The sequence below is a fragment of the Pongo pygmaeus genome, chromosome 6 (assembly GCF_028885625.2).
Source record: "Pongo pygmaeus isolate AG05252 chromosome 6, NHGRI_mPonPyg2-v2.0_pri, whole genome shotgun sequence".
Lineage (NCBI taxonomy): Eukaryota > Metazoa > Chordata > Mammalia > Primates > Hominidae > Pongo > Pongo pygmaeus.
The window spans coordinates 31925278-31944315 of NC_072379.2; the positions used below are offsets into that span (position 1 = coordinate 31925278).

General features: G+C 40.7%; 1 protein-coding gene and 1 long non-coding RNA gene across 2 annotated transcripts in view; one reads left to right on the forward strand and one right to left on the reverse strand.

Annotated features, from left to right (window-relative positions):
* The window catches only part of LOC129041272 (uncharacterized), a 45442-nt gene extending 34549 nt beyond the window's left edge, over nt 1-10893 (reverse strand). The window contains exon 1 of the long non-coding RNA XR_008503830.1: nt 10681-10893. This is a non-coding gene — a long non-coding RNA (uncharacterized LOC129041272). The remainder of the gene's footprint in view (nt 1-10680) is intronic.
* Nucleotides 10894-10928: 35 nt separating this feature from the next.
* On the forward strand, nt 10929-17883 carry SEC61G (SEC61 translocon subunit gamma). Its single transcript, XM_054496705.2, has 4 exons — nt 10929-11048; nt 12607-12706; nt 14215-14317; nt 17718-17883. The coding sequence occupies exons 2-4, from the start codon at nt 12613-12615 to the stop codon at nt 17725-17727; spliced, it is 207 nt and encodes a 68-aa protein (XP_054352680.1). The 5' UTR covers nt 10929-11048; nt 12607-12612; the 3' UTR covers nt 17728-17883.
* The last annotated feature ends 1155 nt before the right edge of the window (nt 17884-19038 follow it).

A 19038-nucleotide genomic window follows, 5' to 3' on the forward strand; every position in this document is an offset into this window, starting at 1 on the left:
AGTTCTCATTGGATGTTATACCTATAGTGGAATTTTTTCATTCTAGATATGTTTTTCAGCTCTAGAAGTTCTGTTTGGTTCTTGTTAAAACATTTTCTATTGATTTTTTCATTATGTTTAATTTTCTTTAAATCCTTGGGCTTAATTTTTACAAACAATTTTTAAAGTCATTCACTTAAGTCCTTCCTCTCTGCTATCTCTGCATCTGCCTCTGTTGACGGATTTTTCTCCTGGTTACAAGTCTACATTTTTCTGCTTTCTTGCATGTTTTGTAATTTTGAGTGGATGTCAAACATAATTTTTAATTTCAAGTGTGTAGCTTTAATTTTTTTCCTTCCTTTTTTTGTATAAGTCTTTACACTATGTCAAATTTAGCCCTGTTACTAAGATGCCACCCTCCTGAGGTTTCTACTGAATGTCCCATACAGTCAAGGAGGACTGTCCACCTGGCTGGTTAGAACTCATAGTCTCCCAGCTCTTGTGTCCTCTGCGAATTGTTCCTCTTACAGCTCCTGGTCATTGTTAGCCCAGCCTCATGGTGTTGCATCTTACATAGGCACTATTGGTTTTCCTCAATAGATGCAATGGGAGCTCTTTGCAGATTTCTAGAGCTCTTTTTCCATTTAGCACCCTCCTCTATGCTAGTATGCCCTAGAAATTCCACCCATCTATCTTCCTGGTCACTAATAATTACCATTCTCTGCATATAATCTTTTCCCCTTACCTTGTGGCTTTGGTTTGAAAACTACCTTTCAAGCAGAATTCTGGGGTGATAGACTCACTCTATTTTTTTTTTACCCTCCCCTTATGAATCATAGTCTTGTATTTCCTGTTTCCCAGTGTCTGAAAGAGTTGTTTCACATATTTTGTCCAGTTTTCTCATTTTTGGTACTGGGAGTGCAGGTCTTGCTCCAGTTTCTCCACCATGGCTAGAACCTGAAGTCCTTGTACACTCCAGACCCAACCAATTATCTTCTCTTCCTTCATCGAGGATCTCCCAGCCCCTTGGACAGAGCTGTTTTCTGTTTATTTGTTTTTGTTTTTTAACAGAGAGACAGGGCCTTGCTCTGTCACCCAGGCTAGAATCATAGTTCACTATAGCCTTGAACTCCTGGGCCCAAGAGATCCTCCCACTTCAACCTCCTCAGTAGCTAGGACACAGGAGCATGTCACCATGCCCTGCTAGGTTTTATTTTTATTTTATTTGTAGAGACAGGGTCTATGTTGCCCAGGCTGGTCTCAAACTCCTGGCCTTAATTGATCCTCCTGCCTCGGCCTCCCAAAGCACTGAGATAACAGGGATAACTGAGCCACTGTGCCCGGCCTCAACAGAGCTGTTGACAGCACTATCAGTCTTAGGTAGGCAGCTTTATGAACAATAAAAAGGGAGGAGATATGAAAATCCACTTAATCCCAGTTATAACTGAGGAAACTGGGCATTGCAGCTGGGTGGTCTTTTGTACAGTGAATAAATTATGTCCTTCGTTGATACTCAATTCTTAGACTGAACTGAACTAACCTGAGGACTAGGTATTAAATTTCCCATTTCTAAAAACAGATAGAAAGTAACCATCCAGGGGCCAGTAAGGGATGGCAGAAAAGCATACAGATAAAATGGGGGAAAAATGTCTGTCCTGGGAGTTAGGAAACTTGGTTCAAAAGCATCTATATGTATTTTCCTCACTTGCTTCCATTTGTCTGTAACAGTAGGCAATTGAACTCTTTACAATAATCCTGCTGGCTCCTTCATTTTTCTACTGTTTTGGTTTCTCTCTCGGCTAGCATTACCCTGTGTTTAGTGGGGTCATCTCGGTAGACTAGAACAGCTATCCCCTTAAAGGTTAGATCACTCCCGCTGCACCAACGAGCACAGGGTAGGTCTGAGAGCCATTTCAGGGGAAGTGAATGGCATAGAAAAACAGGACATATCTAATAGCTTCTTGAAATAATAGAGACAGCTCTGTGTTTTCCAGTTAAAAAGGACTTCTGAGTTAAAAGGATCACAAGATGGCAGGGCATGATATTTTAATTCCCCATCTTCTTATTTTTTTTGTTTGTTTGTTTTTGTTTGAGATGGAGTCTCGCTCTGTCGCCCAGGCTGGAGTGCAGTGGCGCCATCTCGACTCACTGCAAACTCCGCCTCCCAGGTTCACACCATTCTCCTGCCTCAGCCTCCCGAGTAGCTGGGACTACAGGCACCCGCCACCACGCCCAGCTAATTTTTTGTATTTTTTAGTAGAGATGGGGTTTCACCATGTTAGCCAGCCTCGTCTTCTTATTAAAACAGCAATGGCTGTGAAGTAAAACAGGCACCCAGAATTCACCCCCTCCAACATCTGATGTAATCAACAATAATATGACAGCAGCAAAAAGAGCAAGAGCAAGAACCCAACACGGAAACGTGTACAACTTCATGCTGCCATAATGAAATAAGAAAACAGAAAAAGAACACTCTGCCATGACTTGGCATAGCTCCCTATCATGGACCCTAAGCCCCCAAAACAGAGTGAATAAAATGTTGAGAATTTCCACAAATTGTTCCTGCTTTGGAGAAATGTTGTCTGAGGGGGTTGAGCTGGAAGCTCAGGCAAAGTCAAAACACAATCCAAGAGCAGAGACCTCTCCAGCAAGATGCAGAGCACAGGCCAGAGGGACGCTAGCCAGGGCCCTGGAGGAAGAGCTTGAGACACGGGGTTGTCCCCACTGTCACTGCACCCTGGATAGGGCCCTGGGTCAGACTTCTGAGGAGAAAACAGAATCCATATCCTTTGCAAAGGAGCAGCTGGAACGAGGCCTAGCCATCTGTCTACAATGAAGCGAACACAAGCAAAGCACAGCTTACAGGCGAGAGTTCTACGGAGCACAGGGGACTCCGGAAATGTACCAAGAGCACTGAGAGAAGCCTGGCCACACAGCAGAGAGCAAGGCGGAAGGCAGAGCCGCTTGCTCTGAATGTGCAAGAAAAGCCATGACAAGATTATATTCTCTTCAGTTTTGAGTTTTAAACTTTTATAACATACATTTTTTTTAAAGGATCTACTAAATTTAAATTATACAAATATGCCACTGAAAGATAAATACATCGAGAGGTGGCGGTTGCATGCAGAAGCCAGATGAGGAGGCTGGTGAGGAGGCAGCTCAGAGACAGGAGGCCTCCATGGCCACTCTCTGCAACCAGAGAGGTCTCAGGGCATGAGTCCTGCAAAACGCTTCTCAATCAGTGAACTAACCTAAAAATAGAATGAAACAGGATGGAAGACGGTCCCACTAAAGAAAAAGTTGAGAACCAAAATAACATCACAAAATAAATTTAAAATAGCAAGAAACACAGTAGTTAAAAATGGAGTTAATAAAGTGCAAAAAAAAGTTGAAAAACTTGAGCTGACCAAGGTGAGTACAGAGGTGTAATTAAGGTAAGACAATTAAGAAAATATAAAAAGAAAAAAGAAAAGCTAACAAAAGGGTAGTCGCCTTAAACAGATACTCCAACAGATCAAACAGAAAACATATTACAAGAACACAACATTTCCCTGAAGTGAAGTAAGAATCGAGCAGTCTCAGGAAAAAATGACATAGACTGTCACTTTTCATTGAGATCCTGTTTGTCACTGAATCTCAGTTGCAGAGAAAGAATCCTTTAATCACATCAAGGGGACAAGGATGGGACAATCTGAGGTAGCATCAGATTTCCCTTCTGAAACACTGAGTGCTAGGATGTAATGGAGTATTTATCTTTCAACTAGATTATAAAGAAAAGAAAGTGATGCCCAAATTTATATGCACCCACATCACTAAAGTATACAGACAGGCATATTCAGGTATGCATAAACTCAGCAAAAACCATGTCCTTAAGCTCCTTAAAACCACTTGACAATAAAATTTAACTGATTAAGAAGTATTAAAATGAAGTTTCAAAACTATGATCCCTTTCCCTCACGTGAGTACTCACAAAGCTCTCTTCCTAAAAGATTAGTTCTACATTGCAGCAATAGACAGGACACTTCCTGATTTTTATATTCCTATGAGATTACTCTGTGTGTCCAAAAATTATACTCACTTGAACTGTTAATATTTCTCTTAGGAAACAGGAAGGAAAAAAAGGCAATGAAAGCGTGCCTTCTATGCGGGTTTGTGAGGGCTGCCATAACAAAATACCACAGACTGGGAAGCTTGAACAACAGCGATTTATCCTCTCACAGTTCTGGAGGCGGGAGATCTGAGACCAAGATGCCAGCAAGGTTGGTTTCTTCCGAAGCCTCTCTTTTTAATTTGTGCATCTTCTCCTGGTGTCTTCACATCACCTTCTTTCTGTGCATCTGTGTCCATAAGAACACTAGTCATATTGGATTATAGCCTACACCTCTGGCCTCAGTTTTAACTTTTATTTATTTATTTTTTTTGAGATGGAGTCTCTCTCTGTTGCCTAGGCTGGAGTACAGTGGTCTTATCTCAGCTCACTGCAACCTCCACCTCCTGAGTTCAAGCAATTCTCCTGCCTCAGCCTCCCGAGTACCTGGGATTACAGGCGGTGCAACCCCATGCTCATCTAATTTTTGTATTTTTAGTATAGATGGGGTTTCTCCATGTTGGCCAGGCTGGTCTTGAACTCCTGACCTCAGGTGATCCAACTGCCTTAGCCTCCCAAAGTGCTAATTACAGGTGTGAGCCACCATGCCCAGCCTCTCATTTTAATTTAATAACCTCTTTAAAGACCTTATCACCAGTGGCCAAACCCTGTCTCTACAAAAAAAAAAAAAAAAAAGAAAAAACATTAGCTGGGCGTGGTGGCACATGCCTGTGGTCCCAGCTACTGGGGAGGATGAGGTGGGAGGATCGCTTGAGCCCGGGAGGTTGAGGCTGCAGTGATCTGTGTTAGCACTACTGCACTCCAGCCTGCGTGACAGGGTGAGACCCTGTCTCAAAAACAAACAAAGAAAAACAGAAAAGACCTTATTTCTAAATACAGTCAAATTCTGAGGTCTTAGTTAGGCCATCGACATGTGAATTTTGGGGGCAGCACAGTTCAGTCCGTAACATCCTCCATATCTCAAATAATGTAAAAAAGTGACTTCATGCCGTCGTAAGTCGTAATTCATCATATAGCTCCAGGGGATGTAGTGAAGAAGCCAGAACCCCTTACCTTGTTTAAATAAGTCAACGTATTATAACAAGATTTGTGGTCAAACTGGACTCTGTCAATGGCTTTGTCTTGGGAAAGGCACTGGGCTTCTCATCATCTTGACAAAAGGATTGACTGGGGCCGGCCGCGGTGGCCCACGCCTATAATCCCAGCACTTTGGGAGGCCGAGGCGGGTGGATCACCTGAGTTCGGGAGTTTGAGACTAGCCTGACCAACATGAAGAAACCCTGTCTCTACTAAAAATACAAAAATTGGCCAGGCATGGTGGCGCATGGCTGTAAACCCAGCTACTTGGGAGGCGGAGGCAGGAGAATCGGTTGAACCCGGGAGGCAGAGGTTGTGGTGAGCCGAGATTGTGCCATTGCACTCCAGCCTGGGCAACAAGGCTCAAAAAAAAAAAAGATTGGTAGTGGAGGGAAAGAGTGCAGGAGCCTGATGGTGCTTCGGACAGAGCATAAAGGAAGCAGTGAGATGACTCTAGCTTCTCTCCCTCTCCTAGGATCTTATATTTTATTTCTAATTTTTACTAATAGACTTTATTTTAAGGGTAGTTTTAGCTTTTCAGAAACATTGAGTAGAAAGTAGAGAGGTACTACAACCTTTTGCACATCCTTCCTGCACAGTTTTCCCTATTATTAATATAGTACTAGCGAACATTTGTTACAACTGATGAACCAATATTGATACACTATTATTAACTACAGTCCATAGTTTACACTAGGGTTCACTCTGTATAGTTCTTCAGGCTTTGACAAATGCATAATGGCATGCATCCACCACTGTAACATCATGCAGAATGGTTTCACCTGCACTAAAAATTCCCTGGGCTCCACCTATTCTTCCCTCTCTCTCACCCTCCCTCAGCCCAACCAAGACCTGGCAGTCACTGATCTTTTTACTGTCTCTATAGTTTTGCCTTTTCCAGAATGTCCTAGTTGGAATCATACAGTGTGTATTTTTTCAGACTGGTTCGTTTACACAGCAGTATGAATCTGAGGTTCCTTCTTGTTTTTTCACGGCTTGAGAGCTCACTTCCTTTTAGCATATTCCATTGTTTGGGTTTATCACAGTTTGTTTATTCATTCATCTGCTGAAGGACATCTTGGTTGCCTCCAAGTCTTGGCAATTGTGAATAAAGCCGCTATAAACATGTGTGTGTAAGTTTTTGTGTGAGCATAAATCTTCCTGTTATTTAAATACTGAGGAGTGCAATTGTTGGATAGTATGGTGGACTACGTTTAGCTTTGTAAGAAACTGCCAATGTGCCTTCCGCAGTGGCTGTACCATTGGCATTCCCACCAGCAGCGGAGACTTCTTGTTGCTCCACATCCTTGCCAGCACTTGTAGTATTTTGCACTTTAGACATTCAAATAGGCTTGCAATAGTATCTCATTGTTGTTTTAGTCTGCGATCTCCTGGTGACAGGTAATGGTGAGTACCTTTTCATATGATTATTTGCCATCTGTGTATCTTTTATGCAATGTCTGTTCAGATCTTTTGCTTATTTATTTATTTATTTTTTTTGAGACGGAGTCTCGCTCTGTTGCCCAGGCTGGAGTGCAGTGGCAAACGATCTCGGCTCACTGCAAGCTCTGCCTCCCGGGTTCATGCCATTGTCCTGCCTCAGCCTCCCGAGTAGCTGGGACTACAGGCACCCGCCACCATGCCCGGCTAATTTTCTGTATTTTTAGTAGAGACGGGGTTTCACCGTGTTAGCCAGGATGGTCTTGATCTCCTGACCTTGTGATCTGCCCTGCCTTGGCCTCCCAAAGTGCTGGGATTACAGGCGTGAGCCACCGCGCCTGGCCTTTTTGCTTATTTTTTAATTGGGTTGTTTTCTCCCAAAATATACTAAGAACCCTTAACATGCAGTAGCCGCACTGCACCCTGGGGAGCCTGAAACCCTGCACGACTGTGTGGAAAGAACACGGCCCTGTGCCAGATCTGCGGAGACTTAATATGTGGAAGGTACACAGCCCTGCATCAGATCTGTGGAGACTGGCCTGGGCAGAAATCAGCACGTGGCCAGCCCAGAGGGTGGCTATGTGTGTTGGAGCAGTTAGACTTCTCTAATACAGGACAATGCAGGAAAAGAAGTCCATTAGGCAGATTCAGAAAAGGTTTTTGTTTTTGTTTTAAGAAAATGATCATGAAGTAAAGGGAACAGTGAGTTTCAGGAGGAAGTAGTCAATTGAAACTGTTTACTGTAATTGATAATATAGAATCACTGGCAACTAATTCTGTGATATCTAAATCTTTCGAGTCAACTTCACCACCCTATTCTGGTTATTGCATTTTTAACTAAATAAGATGGAATAACTTTTTTTATACTACTTAAAACCTTGTTTTTTCAAAAAGGGTTTGAGGAGGGGAGAAAACTTTATTTGACCTCATCACATTTAACTCTTAAAATATTCCTGTCTAAAAGACTCTTTATGTTTGAATCTAGGTCCAGTCATTGATTTTTCCTGGGGAACTGTTGATACTTTTATAATTTCAACCACTGTGTCAGCTTCATTTTTCAAAAGATACAGCTTTTTCCACTTTGTTGTAATACCTAAATGAAGTAATACAAAACAAAAAGACAGGTGCTATGGAGTCCTTGGTTCTCCATAGATCTTCTTAAACTTTTTCTTGCTTCAGGCAGAGATTCAAGAATATAAATGGAATATTAATTCAGCTTATCTCAAATGATGTTATTAATATTTCATGTATTTTTAAATTGAGGGGCAATTTAAAATTTCTGCTATATATACATTCAATTTACACTCAGTACAATTTGTGTCAAAATTTTTAAAACTTGATTTGGTGATCTATATATTGACTTTTTTCCATCTTATAAACATTTTTAAACATACAGAAAAATTGAAAGCATTATTCAATGAACATCTTACATCACAACTAAGTCTACATTTAACATTTTGTTGTATTTGCATTATCACGAGTCTATTCCTCTAACCATGAACCTGCCCTTTTTAAAATCAAAATAAGTTGTAGATACCTGTACATTTCCCTCCTAAATGCATTGACAATTGTATAATTTAACTAGAGCTCAGTATTTGTTGAGGTGTTTTTTTTTTTTTTTTTTTGGAGGAAAAAGGCACAGACCTGCTGCTATGGATGGAATGTTTGTGTGCCTCCAAATTCACATGTGGAAGCCCAAATGTGATGGCATTTGGAGGAGGGGCTTCTGGGAGGTAATTAGGTCAGGAGGCTGAAGCCCCATGTTGGGATTAGTGTTCTTACGACCAGGAGGAGAGCTGGTCATTTCTTTCTTTCTTCCTCCACCCCCTGCCATGTGAGAATGCAATGAGAAAGTAGTTATCTATAAACCAGGAAAAGTCTTCACAAGAACCTGACCATTATCTCTGACTTCCAGTCTCCAGAACTGTGAGAAATAAATGTTTGTTGTGTAAGCCACCACTCTATGATACTCTGTTATAGCTGCTGCCCACGTTGACTAAGACCCCTGTGAAACCCTAAGACCTGTTAAATTACAGAGCATTACTTTCACTCCCTAGTTCCCTCACCCGCCTTCTCAAATCTGTAGCCCCGGGCAAGCACTGTTCTGATTTTTTCCACCATTCGTTATTTTTGCTTTGTCTAAAATTTCTTGCAAATGGAACTGCACACTGTGCCTTCTTTAGTGTAGGCTTGTTTCACTCACCATGTTTGTCATTCATCAATGTTGTGGCAGAGAGTTTTCCTTCCTTAGCTATGGAGTACTATTCTGTTGTGCGACTATACCTGTATGTTTATTCATTCTATTGATGGTATCCTGTTGCTTTTAGTTCTGTTATCAATAAAGTTACTATGAACATTCCTGTACAAGCCTTTTTGTGGATTTAGTTTCATATATCTTCAATAAGTACCTGGAATTGGAATTGTGGAGCCATAGGTGGTGTATATATGCTTCGTATTATGATAAACTACTGAGCTTTTCCCAAAAGGGTTATGCCATTTTACACTCCTAGTAACCAGGAATCAGTTCTAGAGTTCTGGTTGTTATGTAATTTTGCACAGATTTGCTGTTATCGGCCTGTTTTTTTTTTTTTTTTTTTTTATAGACAGAGTCTTGCTCTGTTGCCCAGGCTGGAGTGCAGTCGTGTGACCTCAGCTCACTGCAACCTCCACCTCCCGGGTTCAAACGATTCTCCTGCCTCAGCCTTCTGAGTAGCTAGGATTACAGGCATGCGCCACCATGCCGGACTACTTTTTGTATTTTTAGTGGAGACGGGGTTTCTCCATGTTGGTCAGGCTGGTCTCAAACTCCCGAACTCAGGTGAGTAGACAATTATAATACACTGTAATGAAAGTTATTTGAATGTGGCCTCTCTCAGATTACCTTTTGGTACACATCTCTTTTTGAACCAGATTTTCTTGGATAAGGGGAACCACTGTATGTGTTACTTGATTTTCTGTGTTTTGCTGAAAATACTGTCAACTCAGACATTTGGTGGTTGGGGTGAACTTGCCAACATGTGATTTTATGTTTTTTTGGAATGAATGATTTTTTTGAAAATCATTTATTGAGCATTTACTGTGTTTAGCACTTTACTAGATGCTATATTATACCCACTTGGAGCTTATGTGTCTAGTAACGGGATTTACAGTGTAGGGAGACAGACCGAGGAATAAATAAATACATGTTAATACAAATGCTATGCAGCAAATGAAGAAGGTATTGTGAAAAAGGAAAAAAGAGCATGAGATAGACAGGATTGCCTTAGATGGTCACTAGAGGCCTCTAAGGAGAGGACATATGGGCTGAAGTCCTAGGGATGAAGAACTAGGCAAACGCCTCTCAGTCTGTTCAGAATTTAAAAGTGACTCTTAAAGCTAAGGCAAGGTATGTGTAGTGTGTATGGACCACCTACAGTCAGATATACGGAGGTGTGTGACTTCTAACCCTGACCTACTGAATCAGTATCTGGAGGTTCTGGGGTTACAAATTTCATTTACTAAAAAACTTAATAGGAGATTTCAGTTACTGAAGAAGTTTAAGAAGCACTGAGAGTTGTAACACCTCTTAATGTTCTATCAGCTATTCCTGAGTTATATTGTTCCTCAGATCCCGTTATGCTCCATTGCTAAAAGGAAATATGGCCGGGCGCAGTGGCTCACGTCTGTAATCCCAGTACTTTGGGATGCCGAGGCGGGTGGATCGCGAGGTCAGGAGTTCAAGACCAGCTTGGCCAATATGGTGAAACCCTGTCTCTACTGACGGTTTCAGCCATCCGGCGGGGGGTTCCTGGAATGCATCCTTGTGGGTAAGTGGGGAGCTGTGTGTACATTATGACCACTCCCGTAACGAAACCTAGCGTTTGACAAAGGACGGCCTCAATTACAGCGGCATTCATTACCATGAATGACAGCCAAAGTCAAAGTTTGGGGTGGGGATACTATTATGAATTAGGCCATAACATTGTATTGCTCATAAGCTTCATTTCGACCAACATTATATACATACAAAAAGTATGTACCGTAAGGACACACATCAAGCTGGACCGCAGGAAAAAAAAACACAACTTAGGATTTACCTAGTCAGCCGCTACTAGAGAGTAAGCACCGCGCAAGGCCGCTGGGGCTCGTGCTGTGGACGCGAGGGGGTTGAGGTCGGGCTGGTGGGGTAACCCGGGACCCAGACGGGAAAAAAGGGATAACGCTAGACTCACACTCCTAAAGAAACCCAACGCCCCACCAGCGAGCTCCGCAATGCATCTCTTCCAGGAAGCGTGGCCGGGACGCACGTCGCGCTGCGCTTGCGCACTGAGGTTTCGCCTAAGGAACCAATAGGACGGAGGAGTGGGCGGGCTGTTGGCGGAAACCCGGATTCCGGTTCCGGTGGGCCTCCATCAGCAAACTCCAGTGCTACGTGTCCCTGGCATTTTAGGTGTCGGTTGGGCAGGTGAGTTTCTTCCCACCGGTGGGTACGGGCGAACGGGGCGGCCACGCCTTTGCGACTCTTGGGGGCAGCGGGCGTGGGCGAGCCGGCGTGTCTCCCCGGGCGGCCGTCGCGGGGCGGGCGGTGAGTGGTCCCCTGGCTCAGGTCTGGGGCCGGGGTCTGGCCGCCAACATCCCACCAACTCGGCCTCTGGCGGAAGGCAGACCCAGGGCCGCGGACTCCCGGCGAGCTGGGTAGCCGGCCCGCGGGGCTCCAGGGCTTAGCGTCCTGTCCCGGCGCTGCAGCCAAAGATGATGTCCTGCTGCCCGATCCCTTCGGGGTTGGCTCTGTGTGCTGGTGTGGAGTCCTGTTTGGGAAGAGCTGTACTCAGCTCTGGTCCTGCCGCCGCTCCCGTGGTTTAAAGTGAGAGCATTGGTCTAGAGTCTAGTTCGAGAGATCATAGTTGGTTTTTGGATCTCTACCCCTGACATTGAGTGCGGTATTGTGTGTAGCGTGCGTTTTTCTGGATAAAGAATTCTTAGCTTCCTTCGTGACAACTATGATTACAAAAAGTTTAAGCCCTTTGGATTTCAAGAGCAAAGTTAAGTGAAATACTGAGAAAACAGACATTACCGTGTTTTTGCCCCCAGAACGTTGCAGAATTCCTGGTGTTTCATTGACATTATTTCATTTCGTTGTCCACACCCTACACTAAGTGAGGAAACTGGGGCTTACAGAGGTTTACATTCCATAGCCAGTGATTTGAACTACCACCTGGCCACTGTTCTGAGTACTGGAAATGGAGGAAAATACAAGTAACACCCTGGCCGCTTTGCTTACTATAGCAGTGGCTCTGAAAGCTAAGATCGGATAACATTTCTATTGGGTAATAGATTTCTCAAAAGAACCTGTATGGTAAAATATATAGCCCTGTTTGCTTAAAAGATGTGTTCAAGTCGAAAAGTTTGGAATTTAGCTAGTAGCTTCTCAGAATTTGCGTCTTCCTTTAGCCATTCTTTATACTTTAGAAAAGTATGTTGTATTGGCACGTTTTAGAAAAATCAAGGTTGAAATTCACGTTTGCCTCCATTCTAGGCTCTTGCAGCACCATAGTTGGCATTCACTGTACAAGACACTGGCTTCTGCGTAGTTTAAAATAAAATATGGAAAGTAATTGTTGGATCTCAACATCGATGGTTCCTTAGGAGCGGTGAGGGTACTGTAGAAAGAAATGGATGGGACTGCAGAGTGAGAAAAGGAATGGATGTGTTACCAATTGCGTAACCTTTTTTAACCTTTTAATAGAGATAGGCTTTTTATATTGCGTGTGCTGTTCTTTATCAGTGAAGATATCATGAGTAAGATCTGTGCTTTTCTTATTGCCTTTGATAATTAACTGAAATTTACAAAAATAATATCAGTTTAGGCTTTGGAGTTTGTTTTATGTTTTATTTTAGGAGGTGGAATTGACCCATGTTAGATGTGAATTCAATGGCTGGTCTCATTTACATCTTTATATAAATGAGCAAGTGCTTATTGTATGATAACCAATACCAGTGAGTATCTTTTTTGTTTTAAACAGGCAGTCATGGATCAGGTAATGCAGTTTGTTGAGCCAAGTCGGCAGTTTGTAAAGGACTCCATTCGGCTGGTTAAAAGATGCACTAAACCTGATAGAAAAGGTAATTGCTTGACTATGAGAGAAAAAATTAAATCTTTGCATTTTCTAAGCCTTTTGTTTAACATCTTGATTAATAGCACTTGCATTACTTTCATCAGCATTTTTATTGACTGATCCTGCACAACGGCTTTTTAACATTGTCACTTCCTAAATTTTTTACTCTTGTCTAAATTTTTATGTATTTTCACATGGTGTAAGATTATTTATTACAGCCTTATGTTCCATGTAACATTTTAGTTAGTAACATTTTGTGACTTTTAGTATCTTACATATTTCCTCTTTGGAAAAGCTTTGAAGTCTCCCTACTCAGCTCCCACCCCAACGAACAAAACCTTAGCATGAAACCAACAATATAGTTTTTGCCAAACTAGAAAGTTAATTTTGTTATTTATCATGATTGATGTGTTAAATTTGTCTACTTTTATTCATTCATTGAGTTAGGAGCTGGTAATATAATAGAAAATATAACATGTATATAATGTAGTATATAATAAAGAGAATAGTCCTTGCTGTCATGGAGCTTAGACTCTATCAAGGAAGACTGTCATAAACAAGTTATTGCAATTATATTTTTTAATTACTGCTGTGGTAAGTATTACGGAAGATAACTAGAAGGAAGTTTGACAGCACATAATAGGAGGACTAACCAAGTCAGGAGATCAGGGAAAGCTTCTCTTAGGAAGTAACATAAAATGACAACATTACCAGTGTAATGTTTTATAAAATTGTGCTCAACTCAGACAGAGTCTCACTCTGTTGCCCAGGCTGGAGTGCAGTGACGTGATCTCAGCTCACTGCAACCTCCGCCTCCTGGGTTCAGGCAATTCTGCCTCAGCCTCCTGAGTAGCTGGGATTACAGGCGTGCGCCACCACGCCCGGCTAATGTTTGTATTTTTAGTGGAGCCAGGGTTTCACCATGTTGGCCAGGCTGGTCTTAAACTCCTGACCTCAGGTGATCTGCCCACTTTGGCCTCCCAAAGTGCTGAGATTACAGGCACAAGCCACTGCGCCCAGCCCAATTTGATCTTTCAAGTCTTATTTTTGGCTTCATCATAATAGCAAAGGCACCGGACCCATCGTTCATAATGTACCCAAAAAAAGGTATGTTTCTGCCCGTATAATCGATATGTTATGATAAAAATTACAATGTTACATTTTAAAACTTAAGAAAAATAATGTATATTTCTTTCATCCATAACCTTTTTTTGTTTTTGGTATTTTCTGGTCATTTGCTAAGAAGAAAAAATATTTTTAGTACTTGTTGATGAACTCACTAGCACAGATATGCATTATTATTTGTTTCCTTAAATATCCACAAAACATGGAAATTTTAAAACCTGTCAAACAACTTGTTTACTGTTAATAGTCTCACCTTTTTATTTTTAAATTATATATCTATTAACAGGAGAAATGTATACTAGTTAAATTCATTTATGTTGCTGATAGTTTTTTTCCCATACTTTCAATGACAGTGCAAAAAATATGTGAATTTCGTGTTTTTAAATGCAGAATTCCAGAAGATCGCCATGGCAACAGCAATAGGATTTGCTATAATGGGATTCATTGGCTTCTTTGTGAAATTGATCCATATTCCTATTAATAACATCATTGTGTAAGTAAACTTTATGAAATAGATTAGGATTGAATGAAACTCGAAACCATTTGAGATGACAGCCTGTTATTTCGTTAATACAGAGATGCGTCTGTTGACTTTTTAGTGCTGTTGGAGTCTACTGATATTTACGAGTACCTGATAATTGAGGGCTTTTAGATCTTACATGATCTTTCCAGAAATTCTGTGTGCTAGGCACTATTTTCTTTAATAAATAAAATTTTACAGAGTCAAGAAAGTATTAAAGACACTCATATGTCACAAAGCCAGCATTGAAACCTAAGTCCTCTTTGTGCTGTTACCTTGTTAATTTCTAATGTACAGAGCAAATGCTTCCCATCCAAAAGTCTAACTTGGTAATGCTGTGATAGAATTCTAACTCTGGACCAGATTGCCTAGATCCAAAACCTTTTTCTTGTTACACAGTAGCTGTCCTAGCGTCAGGCAATTTGCCTAACCTCTCTGTGCCCAGTTTATTCAGTGGGGATAATAGTTCTTACTTGGATTATGACTTTAAGTCATGTAAGGCCCCAGAAACAATTTGGGTAAGAATACAAGTGAAAGTTGTTACTGTAATGAGCCATTGATACTGATAGGAGAATATCATAACTTTTAAGTATGTTAGGAGGCAAAAAAGGCTGAGAAACACTGGAATCACTTTATTCGTTTCCAAAGAATTTTGTTTTTTAAATTCATTAAAAGTCATTGGGACACCTTTTGGCATTGAACAATTAGAGCAATTAGGTAATTCAGTTTAGGGTAAGGACTTAGTGTGAGTTTCAGTACTTAACTTACTCTGTGATTTTGTATGCATTTAATCTCAGCCTCATCCACTGTTTGGAGGTAATAAAATCTATTATTACCTGATAATATCAGGTATATCAGTGCTTGTATCCATTAAAAGCACTGGATAAGTGTTAGTTGAATTAAGTGAACAACTTCAGGTTCTTTGCCTTTTCTGGTGGTGATGGTGGCAATAATAATTAACATTCATTGAGAACTTCCATATGCTATTGAAATCTATCTAATATCAATCAGTAATATCAATTGATTTTATGGGGTGGTGAAGTTTGAAGCAATGATTTAAAAAATTTCTAAACTATAAATCTCCTAAATACTAGGTATTTTATCCCAGGTACTGGTACAGGTTGCCTTTTAAATGACAAGTAACAATGTATATTGTCAGAGGGATTTCTTAAGTAGGTTACCATAGTTATTAAGGCAGAAGTGCCACAAAGTGATATTCAGGATCATAAATAGTTAGAACTAGATGGGCCCAAGTCACTGTCATTTGTCAGTTGGAAACTCATTTGTCAGTTCAGAAATCCCTTGTATTTTACCAGTGAGAAATGCCAGCTGTAGAACTGTGGAATCATGGGGAGAATACTGAAGTAGAATGAGGAAATCAGTAAAAAGAAGTGGCAGAGTCTCTGTCAAGTCCCTTCTTTTTCATACTCAGTGCCTCTGCTCTTCTTGCTTCCCATTCTGTCATGAGACAGATTTATTAATAGGAAGTGTTTCTTTAAAATGATAACAAAATTAGTTTCCTGTGATAATCACCTTTCATGTTCTTAGTTGTACCTTTCAGAAGAACATGTAAGCCCACCTTTTCTAATTTTTTGGTATACAAGCACCTTTCAAATTTTTTCCCCGGCCTTCACTTAACCTATATTTTTGTCCCTTTTGCCAGACATCACTGTCTGCCTTGGGTCATACTCAGGTCCGTCTTTTCACATTAGATTATGAGTTGTGAGGCAGGCGTGCCTTGTTATTTATATTGTATGTCTCTCCTATAGAGTCTTGTCCAGAGCCCTCTTGTATCCGTTAAAAGCACTGAATAAGTGTTTATTGAATTAAGTGAACAAGTTCAGGTTCTTGCCTTTTCTAATGGTGATGGTGACAATAATAATAGTTAACATTCATTGAGAACTTTCCATGACTGTGTGTCAACTCGTTTAATCTTCATGAGGAAAGAGGCATGGGGAGGCTAAGTAATCTACTCAGATTGCGTGGCTAGTGATAGAGCAACACGGGAAACCTTTCAGAAGCTAGTTACTTAGAAAACTTTTCTTCTAGTTAAAAAAAAAATGGTTTCAATGTTTAAGAAGTTAAAAAATCTGTCTTTAGATATTTTTCACCTTAACGTGAAGGCCAATTAAAACATTTTTTGAGAGACACTACAGAAAACTTATTCTTTTCTCATGTTATGCCAGGACAGCTGTAAAACTGAAAGGAATCTTGCTTTCACTGCTTGAAAGAGGGTAAATCATTGTTTAAATCATTTTGAGATGGTAGCAAGGGAAATAACTCATTGGGTTGAATTATCAGTTTTTTCTTATGATTTTTTCTTTTTTTTCTTTATAAGTATAGCAATCAAAATTAATATTCACAGCATTAGAATTTAAAATAGGCACTTGCTGGCCTTTTAGTTATAGCAATACTGTTTATTAGCATAAGCATTTAAAATGCTAAACATTAAAGTATATGCTCAGGGGTATTTTATATAATAATTTTCTCTTTTTTTTTTTGAGACGGAATCTTGCCCTGTTTCCCAGGCTGGAGTGCAATGGTGCAATCTTAGCTTATTGCAGCCTCCGCCTCCCAGGTTCAAGTGATTCTCCTGCCTCAGCCTCCTGAGTAGCTGGGACTACAGTTGCACCCCACCATGCCTGGCTAATTTTTTTTGTATTTTTAATAGAGACAGGGTTTCACCATGTTGGCCAGGGTGGTCTCGAACTCCTGACCTCAGGTGATATGCCTCCCTCAGCCTCCCAGAGTGCTGAGATTACAGGTGAGAGCCACCGCGCCTGGCCTATTTTATATAATTTTCTTCTGGTAATGGAATTATTTTGCTTTAACATTACTAAAATGTGTATCTGACTATGCAGTTTTAATGTTTATGCTTTTAAAACTCAGAAGTTCTTCTGTAGAAAAGGTGATTTTTGTTTTCATCATGACTAACCCAGATTTTGGAATGATTATGGTAAGATGCAGTGCTTGAGTACCTTGTGCTCATCTGCAGTCTATTTTCTGCTGGTGTGTTCTACTGGTGTGTCGACATTATCAAATTGAAAAGCTTCTCAACTAACCATCCTGTCATGTAGTTGATATTTTTTATTGTGTTCAGAAAGGCGTTATGCTAGACTGTTCCAAAATGGCATTTCCTGAATGAGCATTGTGAGTTTACACATAGACCTCTTCCAGTAGCCACATCATCTTTTCAGGTCCAGGATTTTAAAGTTCATTGTGCCATTCTTTTATGCCATCTTTAGATAAAGTTAGGTGGGATTCAAATAATTGGTCTTGAGCTGTTAAAGTTGTAGCATATTGTATTTCAAATAATAGTAATTATTAAAATCTTATCTATGCTCAGAAGTAATAATTTTTCTTTCTTTTACAGTGGTGGCTGAATACATTTTGGAAGAGAGTTTTTCATCTTAGAGATTGGTGAACAAGTGTGAGGGTGTGAGAAACTCACAGAATACAAATTTGCCTGTATGTTTTGTGGGTTTTTTTTTCCTTTCAAGATGTTTTCTATTTCTAAATTAAAGTAATTTCAAAGTAAATGAATATCTCTTTTTTCTGTCATAGATACTTATCACATTTCAACAATAAAAAATAGTAGTTTCTTTCTCTGAATAATTTGGTTTATAAGAGAAATGAAAGGGCCTGGTGAAATATTACACTTTCTGAGAGCTCTTCTGTTTTAGCCCCTTTGTGCTAGTATTACAAAATACCTGAGACTGGGTAATTTATAAATAATAGAAATTTATTCTCACAGTTCTGGAGACTGGGAAGTCCAAGATCAAGGTACCAGCAGGTTTGGTGTCCAGTGAGGGCCTGGCCTCTGCTTACAAGCTGGTGGCTTAAATGTTGTGTCCTCACATGGCAAAAGGGATAGACAGGCAAAAGGTCTTCATCCCATTCATGAGAGAAGAGCCCTTGTGACCTCCTCACCTCTTAAAGGCCCTACCTCTTAATACTATTACATTGGAGATTAAATTTCTTTATATATATATATGTATGTATGTGTGTCTTGCTCTGTCGCCCAGGTCATAGCTCACTACGACTTCAAACTCCTGAGCTCAAGCCATCCTCCTGCTTCAGCCTCCCGAGTAGCTGGGACTACAGGCACATGTCACCATGTCTGTCTAATTTTTTGTAGAGATAGGGTATCGCTGTGTTGCCCAGGCTGGTCTTCAACTCCTGGCCTCAAGCAGTCCTCCCACCTCGGCTCCCAAAGCACTGTGATTACCCGGCTAAGCCACTGTGCTTGTCTGGAGATTGAATTTCAACATGAATTTTTGAGGGACATAAACATTCAAGTTGCAGCATCTGCTATCAGATAAATGTTTATCTATGGTCCAAGACGAAACAGCAAATAAAAGATGGTAATTCCCTATTAGAATTTGAGAGTAGGGTAGGAGTTTTTCTGTAAGCACTTAATTTTTTTTTTTCTTTTGAGATGGAGTTTTGCTCTTGTTGCCCAGGCTGGAGTGCAATGGCATGATCTCAGCTCACTGCAACCTCTGCCTCCCGGGTTCAAGCAATTCTCCTGCCTCAGCCTCCCGAGTAGCTGAGATTACAAGCATGTGCCAGCACGTCCTGCTAATTTGGTATTTTTAGTAGAGACGGGGTTTTTCCATGTTTGTCGGGCTAGTCTCAAACTCCCGACCTCAGGAATTTTAAACAGATAGTCAAAATTATTATAGTTTAGAAGC

Coding starts and splice junctions, on each gene's coding strand:
- SEC61G (XM_054496705.2), top strand. CDS start 12,613: ATGGATCAGGTAATGCAGTTTGTTGAGCCAAGTCGGCAGTTTGTAAAG. Junction 12,707..14,214: donor CACTAAACCTGATAGAAAAG/GTAATTGCTTGA, acceptor TTTTAAATGCAG/AATTCCAGAAGATCGCCATG.